This window comes from Olea europaea, chromosome 10 (genome assembly GCF_002742605.1).
Source record: "Olea europaea var. sylvestris chromosome 10, O_europaea_v1, whole genome shotgun sequence".
Taxonomy (NCBI): Eukaryota; Viridiplantae; Streptophyta; class Magnoliopsida; order Lamiales; family Oleaceae; genus Olea; species Olea europaea.
This window is the reverse complement of record NC_036246.1, coordinates 20132674-20142258: the sequence shown is the minus strand read 5'-3', so window position 1 is coordinate 20142258 and position 9585 is coordinate 20132674. Positions and strand designations below refer to the sequence as shown.

At 31.3% G+C, this 9585-nt stretch overlaps 1 protein-coding gene across 1 annotated transcript; it reads right to left on the bottom strand.

The window, feature by feature from the left end:
* Positions 1 to 6964: 6964 nt before the first annotated feature.
* Positions 6965 to 7315, bottom strand: LOC111400386 (agamous-like MADS-box protein AGL62). Its single transcript, XM_023027803.1, has one exon. It carries the CDS (start codon positions 7313 to 7315, stop codon positions 6965 to 6967), a length of 351 nt encoding a protein of 116 aa, XP_022883571.1.
* Positions 7316 to 9585: the final 2270 nt, after the last annotated feature.

The window sequence follows — 9585 nt, the reverse complement described above, 5'->3', positions numbered from 1 at the left end:
CAATTCATCAATTTTTTTCAAAATTTGTTAAAATTTTGATTTCTTTCCTCACAAAACAGGGGCTATAGACTACACTATATGGTGGCCAGTAGCAGATTTTAATGTTTTAAGGAGAGTGATCGATAACTTTCCATATAAGCTTATTATTTCCATTGATTAATATGTTTGGTATGACAGACTAGTTTACAATATTCATTCTAGCTATATTACCTTCATTTATTTATTTTTGTAATGTTATTTCTATATTTTTTAAGGATGATTTAAAATATTAAAATTAAAAAATTAAAACATCTGTACTCAACAATGCATTCTTGCAATGTTTCAATAAAAATGTTTTTTTTATTTTTTAAAAATGATTTAATGATTTAAAACAAAATGATTTCAATAATTCGTAATAGTTAGTGGTAAACAAAATTAAAGCATAAAAGTATCTCGTAGAAAATAACTTTGAAAGTACACAAATCATTTGTAAAAAAATAAATAAATAAAGTCCAACAAATATTAGAAATTACCTTTTAAAGTATGGTTACCATTCAAATTATTTTTTATTTTTTTTTAAAGTTGAATAACAACTAGAAGATGTTTACCTGTAGGTTGATCACGGGAAAAAAAAAATATATCCTTATACCTAGAAAACGATGTATTTTTAATTAATTTCTACAATCTATTCTAATATAAGACTTTCAATCTTTATTCTTTTGGTAATAAGAAAGAGAAATAATTCATAATCTAACAAACCTGGTACAAAGGTATTGTAGAGAGAGTAGTGAAAAAGTGAAACAAGATACAACACTACTCGACTACTTCACATAGGGAAAAGTAATAAAAATAAAAAATAAATTTAGTAAACAAAAAAATTCAAAATATTTCTGTGAAGTTAGCTGATCCTCCATGATCACACCTAAATTTGCCCCTGCTTGGTTCTACAGAAAAACACGCTACATGCCAACTATAATTCGTTAAAACAAGTCAAAATTTTCTTGTTGAGAACTTGATTTGTTTTTACAAGAGACTCAAAATTTATGGAAATGAAGTCACAAGAATTGTGCATGTATTCTTTACACATCATTGAGTTTGTCTATAGAGTAAAGTGAAAATTCACATAGGATATATTTGATACATGGTAATCAACTAGATAGTATATAAGCTTTTGACTTAATTTTCTTCAATATAAGTCGACCCTACTCCAATCATCAAGAACGTATCAAGAAAAGACATTTGAAAAATTTCCTCTAGCTATGATATAATGTCGTTTTTAAACTTAACAATGTAACTTTTGAATAATTATAATCAAGAAAAGAAGCCCTCTTTTAATTTGGATTGCCATTTCTCTGTTCTTGTGCTGTAAAATTAATCTATAGTATAGGTAGTTCTTATATTTCAATTTAGAACGAAGATAAAGGAAGGGGACCGCTGTAAAATTAATCTATAGTATAGGTAGTTCTTATATTTCAATTTAGAACGAAGATAAAGGAAGGGGACCCAAAAAAAAAAAAAAAAAACCGGGAAACCTCGAAACGGTCCATCCATTCTTGTGGTTTCAAAGTTCAATTTGTATTCATTTAAAGTCTGTTTGATTGCAAAGGTAGAATTTGAGTGGAAAGAAAACGAATTTCAGGGAATTGAATTGATGGGAAAATGTTTTCTTGGGAAATGTAAATTATTGTGTTTGATTGGTCTAATTTTTCATGTTGAAAATGTTTAAATGAAAGTGTTTTTTGATATCCATTTGGTTTTATTTTATATGAAAATTGTCAATTAAAGAGGTAGAATTTATTGGTATTGGGAATGAAATTTGTTTCTAATGCCAAAATCCAAATAATAATAATAATAATAAATTCAAGAAAATCATTTATCTTTGGGTGTTCGTTTGATTTTGTTTTACATGAAAATTGTCAATTAAAAGGAAATATTTTTTTACAATAAATCTTATAATTCATTTTCATTGCTAACAAAAAAAAAAAAAAAAAGGGACAAAAAAAAAATTGCACGATATTCCAATTCTTACCAAACCCATAAGAATTGAAATTCCTCAAAAACAAGGAATTCAGGCACGTGACAGCAAAACCTGGAAATTGAATTTCATGGCAAAAATGTGCAATCAAACAATGGAATTTGTGAAAAGTGGAAATCAAATTCCACTTTGCTGGGAATTGCAGTGTTATCAAACACTGCCTTAGTTCTTCTCCCTAGGTACACAAGAAATCATTGATCCAATTCCTGTCTAGCTGGTACTTGTCATTTATCAAAAAGTGACATAGTTTGGTTAAAGATTTATTTAAATCATTATGTTTTCCTTCTTTAGATCTTTACACGAAATACATTTTCTTTAATGAAAAGATGCGGCAAAGTGTTCCTTCCATCAGTATGGTATCTCCTTTCTAAAGAGAAGAAATTGACAACTTTTCAATCAATGTGTATGTTTGGTGTAATATACAGAAACTACACGTTATAATATAATAATATTTTAACCTATTTTTTCAATTTTTAAATATTATTTAGTACTATTCAGTTTTTCACATCGACCATCCCAAGATTATTAGCAATCAGCGATTCCAAAAGTTAGTCTTTTCAAGGGTAAATAAATTGGCATGATTTCAGTTTCAGTTTTTATCAGCTATATACTGATTATTACTTGTAAATTCATTTTCATTTAGTTATTTTTTAACAAGTTCCATGAAAGGGTTGGATGGAAGAGTGATAGGGTAGCCTTCTTATTTATATCATTCATAGAGTCAATTTTTGATCTAAAATTTCAAATATTTCCATCTATATAAAACATGAAAGAGATGAGCCTTTATACGAATCTACCACTCGATTAATTCTTTTCAAACCATTAATCTTTCTTAATCATATGAATCCAATTATTATTTATGGAAAACTCGTTTGTTTTGTCTATAATGTCTTTGTCATTTACACTTGTAACATTAAATTTTAGAATTTAGACTTATTAGCTTGGTTTTAATTGTTGGGATAGTTCTTGTTTATACCACGCACTTCATGAGGTATTGATTTGGGATTTCGATTCTTACTATTTTAGCAAAACAAGTGAAATTTTGTACCACGCGATAATTTATTTTCCACTATATCCGTTTCCTATAGCCACAAATCTTTTTCGGAAAATCCCATTTTTCTCAGAGCAATGTCTTCAATTGTCATTTACCCCAACAGCATTCTGTTATATAAGAAGGGTAATTAATTATATTAGCACTATAAATTTTACTAGTTGCACCACAATTTTCTTATTTACTAAAATATTTTTAAGTAAAATTATATAATTAGAATTTTAATATACTTTTTAATTAAGTAAATTATTGTTATACCACAAATATAAAGCCTAATTTTTTTCTTTCTTTTTCCTCAACATCTCATTGCTCATAATTTTTCCAATGACTTTTGTCTTCTTCTACGGCGACAAGATAATCTTTTCCCTCATAGTATATAGATAAACCGTAAAAGAATTTGTGTATATAGGGATGTCAAAAAGGCTTGGTGGCTCGGGCGGCCCGTGGCTCGGCTCGGGAAAAGCCCGAGCCGGCCCGGCTCGTGGCTCGGACCAAAGCTCCACCATAATAACATCCAGAGAATGCAAGCATATCAGGTTCAAACCTGTAAACAGGAAATCCTACTTGAGGTACTTTCTCATCTTCATTATTCTTTGTTAAAACAACATATTAAGCTAAAGTCTTCCTTGTTAAAACAACAAATCAAAGAACAGACTTTCTTGTTAAATCACCATATTAAGGAACAGCGTTAAGCTGGGTAAGATCAGCTAATTAAAGCCAAAACTCGTAGAACCGCAGAATATTCTTACACAATATATAAGATGACAAAGTGGGTTCAATTAATTATCAAAACAAAGCAAATCTGTTTGTCAGCAAATACCTTGTACCAAACAGGAATCTGTCTTACGAAATTACGCTTCAAAGAGAAGTGAAGGGCTAGAAATAGAAATCAGAAAAAAATAGAAGCAAGGATCATCTCATTACCTTAGGTGAAGAGCAATATAACGCTTGCTCTTGATTCTCATTTTCTTCACTAATTTTGCTCCCATTTCAAGGATAGGGTTAGTGAACTTCAAAGCATGGTAATTGACTCGGCATCTAAGCTTTTGCAGATCTGTCTTCAACCTATTAGAAAGTCTATAGTCAAATTTTTACAACTGAACAGCCTGTCACGAAAGTATACCATACATTACTAGCTTGGAACAACAATAATCCAATAACAGGCAAAGCTCGGGCTGAGCCCCAAAATGGGGCATCCGCCCGAGCCCGGGCAGGCCAGTTTAATTTAAAAAAAAAATAACAAAAAAAAGAAAAAAGGCCTGCCTGCCTATCTTGTGCAGCTACAGCTGACTGTTGAGGCAACAGCTTTATAGCTGCCTGTTGGCAGCAGTTAACCTGCTGCCAACAGGCAGCTTTAATTATAAAGCAGCCTGTTGGGCAGCAATTAATAGAAAAAAAAATTTTAAAAAAAAAAAGAAAAGGAAAAAGAAAAAAGACACCAAAACACGGCTCGGCTCCGCTCGGTAATGCTCTAGCCAAAGGCTCGGGTCAAGCTTTATTTTTTTGAGTCGAGCTAGCTCAGGCAAAAAAAAGCCCGTCTTGATAAAGCTCGAGCCGAGCACGAGCCGGGAGTTTCGTCTCGCAAGCCGACTCGGCTGGGCTCGTTTACACCCCTATGTGTATATGTAGGTGCGTCAGTTTTTGTGACTTTTTGTCTATAAAGTATATGAATTTCCAAAGGTTGTTCTTAATCAACACAAAGTTTTTATTATTATATTGTATTTTTTATAGGATTGTAATAAATTAAATTTTTTTTATAACTTATCATAATTCAATTTATTTGTCCTAAATGTTAGGAAAATGAAGACGACTTCAATATATATGATCATACACAATACTTTACTATTGGCCAAATATGAATAAATCGAATATTAAATCTGTGTTTGTTAATGCAATTATTAAACATGTCCATTTTATCAAAAATATGTCATAAATGCTTCCTCAAGTTGGGTTTTCAATGTGTCCGATGAATTATTAAAACATTTATATCTATGAAATTACAAGGTTGTTGTCGATAAAATTTCTTAATTCCACTTAAAAGTGTTTCCAAAAGAGATTTCCAAGATTAAAAAATGAAATTGCGAATACATTAAAAATTCATATTTCGAATAAAAATGGTAACACAAACAAATTACTGACAACTTCAAAGGATCCTTTCAGACATATTAATTATTTGTGACAAACATTCATTTAATATTGCATGGTGTTCTTCACTGATCTTCTATTTTCAAAATTGTTATGAAATAAATGAGGGGAAAGGTTGAGAAAATGAGGATTAATATTGGTGATAAGTATACCACAATATTATATTATGTTCTTTTTCAATTTTTTATTTTTGTTGAATTAGGAGTATAATTGTAAATTTATTGTGATGTATTTATTAAAAATATATTTTAATTGTGATGTAATTAAAATTTGTATTGGTAATATAATTAGCCATATAAGAAACTTGATGAGTATTAGATTTAAAGCCATTTCATTCTCTCTAGTCAAAGCCATGGGGAGCAGTTCAATTGGTAAGCAAAACCTTTGATCATTTTCGAGAAAAATTCATTCCAGATCCATACACTCACCCTTTCGACCACTGATTAACCTTTAAGATCAATGCATAGGGGATGAGGTGTCTTGGTCACATAGGGGTGTTAGGCCTTCCTTCGTCATGTCCTATTATGCCCTTATTTGTTTCCCATTTTTCCCTCATTAAAATGAAAAATATTACTGTTATTCATCACACCAAGTCATCAAATTCGAATTTATATATCTTGTGTAGGGCCCATAACGGCAATATTTTTCATTCTCAATTTTACAAAAATAGGAAACAAACATTCCCTATATTTATTATGTCACTTTAATAATTCTACAATGCATTGGGAGTTTCTTTTATTATTATTTCCCCCTCCCACGCCCACCCCAAGCGAACGCAAGTTAAGAGATACAAGATCATGTAATAGTGAGAGCGAACAGGTTATGATTATGTATTTGCAAATTATTCATCTAGTGACATCTGAATAATCTTCTTATCGTACCATTAAAATACATACATATTATCTCAACCTATGTAAGAGATATCTACTTCACAATACCATGGTTGTCCCCAGAGTACATCACAATTTTCAATTTTCATCAGGTCATCCACAATCTTATCTTTGAAATACTTTTTAATAGAATGTGGATAGCGTATAATTAGGTGGTAAAGCCCTATTACAACAAGAAATCCTATTATAAATAGGATTATCCTACATCACCTTAACTCTATGCAATTTTCATTGTTGAAACGAGACAGCTCTATAGTAAACTGAACTTCAATAATTCAATCAAGAAGGGGAGAGAGAGGGGAGAGGGGGGGGGGGGGTGCAACAAAGAATTAATGAATTAATGCTATATTTCAATAATTCAATTAAGGAAGGGGAAAATATAAAGGACCGTGCTACATACACAGCATGGTTCACACCAACTTTCACAGCCCCCTCACATCGGGAGGGCCCGCGCACAGTATAAAAAAATAAAAAAACCGGTGGAGCCCCCTCATTGTGAGGGGGCTGTGAAATTGAGTGTACAGTAAAACCCAAATATAAATTCAATAATTCAATCAAGAAACAGGGAAAACAACAAAGAACTAATGCTAAACTTCAACAATTCAATCAAGGAAAACAACAAAGAATTAAATGCTAAATCATCAAAACTGATCGTTATCAAAAAAGAATTACGAATATTTAATTTTTACATCAGACAGCATTCAAATTTAAAATCTAATTCTGTCAAGTATTAGGACATCTATCACGCTGTCTAGAACTCTAAACTCATAACGGCATCATTTAAATTCCTCTGGTGGGAGTTGAATTTACGAAGCAACTGAAGAACGATTCAAAACTTCATCTCTTAGCCCGGTTAGTACCACCTCAATCACGCAACTCCATTTTTTCCAAGTTTTCTTTCTCCCACCAAAATTCCCTTTCATTTTTACCCCTCCCTTCAACCATCGGATTGTGGGCATCATCAAGAAATTGGCATTGAGGCAAAATGGATTTCAAAGAGGGTTCGCCAAAAGTGAAAAACTTGTTACCCGGAGATTGGATAAGGATTGCTACATCTGTGCTGCACAATAGGTGCGTTTCCATAGCCTTCTTGAAAAGACCCTTCCGCCTCTTGGATAAAGCTCCTCGTAAACTTGTTTTCTTGTCGATCTTTTGGATTTCAATCTTTCGCTTACCCTTCGTTTCCTTCTCTGGAATGCCATTAGACGTTGTCATGGCTGAAAAATGAGAAAATATCTGATTGATCTTCTGTTACAAGGACAAGAATGAGTTCAATAGAGAGTTATATAAAGATTTCGAGAGGAGGGGAGGAGGGACGGGTTCTAATTTTGATTTAATTGTACTCTAATCTCAAAATTCTTAATGTTAATAGTGCATAATTTTCGAAATTCGATGCCAGTTTTGAAGATGTTAACGTTAATTATTTAGACGTAATAAAGCTTAATTACCACTTCTTATTGGGTCCCAAAAGCCTTTTTTTTTTTTTTTTAAGAGAAATAGAATACTTAAAGAGAACTTCAAGAAAAAAAAAATTTAATTATTTTGTGTTTGATATGGATTGAAATCTATATTTTAATTTAAGTTAAAATTGACAGTGAATTTTAATCACATATATCATGGGATCCACAACTTTTCAACTACATAAATTTCATCAACTTTTTTTTTTTTTTATCAAAATTCGATAAAAATTTAATTTTAATTCCCGCCAAACAGGGGCTATAGACTTCATTATATGATGGCCACTAGTGGAATTTAGGTTCCGTTTGAGCCCCATTATTTTCTCATTAAATTAAAAAATATGACCGTTATTCATTACATCAAATCACTATAATTGATTTTTTATCTCTTGTGTGGGGCCTATAACAATTATATTTTTTATTCTCATTTTTATAATAATGTGGCTCAAACGGAGGCTTAATGTTTAATGAGGAATTGTATGTGTGGTCTTTCTGTTGTTAAGGAGAGTGATAGATAAATTTCCAGATAAACCTACTATTTCTATCGACTAATATGTTGGGTGTGAGCTAACGGACGAGTTTAAAATATTAATTCCAGCTATGTAACCCTTCATTTATTTATTTTTGTAATGTTATTTTTGCAGTTTTTTTAAAAATGATTTAAAATATTAAAAAAAACTGACTCCGGTACTCGACAATGTATGCTTACCATATTTTAATAAAAATGATTTTTTTTATTTTTTTTGAAAATTGATTTAAAATATTAAAATAAAATATCAATAGTACTCAACAACGCATTTGCAAAGAAATAAATAAAAGTAGTGGTTAGAAAACAAATTTGAAAGTAAATAAATAATTCGTAAAGAAATAAATAAATGAAGTCCAACAGCTATTAGAAATTACCTTTTAAAGAATGATTACTATTCAAAAAAAAAAATGGGTTTAAGTTCAATAACAACTAGAAAATAATGTTATAACTATAGTGACCATTGAGATGCTTATTTGTGTGTTGATCGAGAAAATAAAAAACGCTCAAATTTTTTGTCCACGTACATAGAAGACGATATATTTTTAATCCAAAATTGAAAAGTACTTGATGTGTTTGATTATGCAAATGTACTATTTGTCGTCCAATACTATGTTGTGCTTGTGTAACAAAAGTTAAATTGAGATTTCTGAAGCAAGAATAAAGTTTAAAAACTCGAAATTTGTAGAGAATAATTTATTGTATAAAATTGTTTAAAATTGAAAAGTGCACAAAATTTTTACTTATATCTGTAAAATAATTTTCTAATATTACCAATATAAGGAATAGGGATAGCAGTGGGTCGAGTCGGCTCGGCTCGTTAACCTACGAGCTCAGCTCGGGCTTGGGCTCGTGGTGAGCCGAGCTCGTGGCTAGTTTTCACGAGCCGAGCTCGCCTTATTGCTCGTGGGCCGAGTCCACGAGCGGCTCGCGAGCTCGTGATTTTTTTTTTTTTTTTTGCAAATTTTTCAATTTTTATTAATAAAATTTTATTTTTTTCCACTTTTTTGGACGAACCGGGCCCACGAGCCGCTCGACGAGCCGAGCGGGCTCGGCTCGTTGGATGCGACCCCCGCTCGGCTCGAGCTCGGGCTCGTCATTTGACGAGCCCGAGCAGCCCACGAGCCGAGCTGGAGAGCCGGGAGCCAGCTCGGCCCAATTGACACCCCTAATATTAAGGAATGTAAACTAAAATCGTTGAAGAAAAGAACTAAAATCTTAGCCCTTCTTTGAGCTCCATTTTATCAAAAATTATTTTTTAATCACACACTCTTCAATAAAATAATTTACATGTAAATAAATTTTTTTTCTTATTTTTAAATTACACATTCTTTATAAAATACTATTTCAAAATACATTTTTTCTCAAAAATGAGGCGTAAACAAGGGCTTATAAAAGAAACAAGGAATTATATTCCAATAAAAAAGTCTTATTCTAAATAAGAAAAGAGATAGTCTTATTATAGAAAGAATTTTTATTATAAATATCATATTATTAATAGG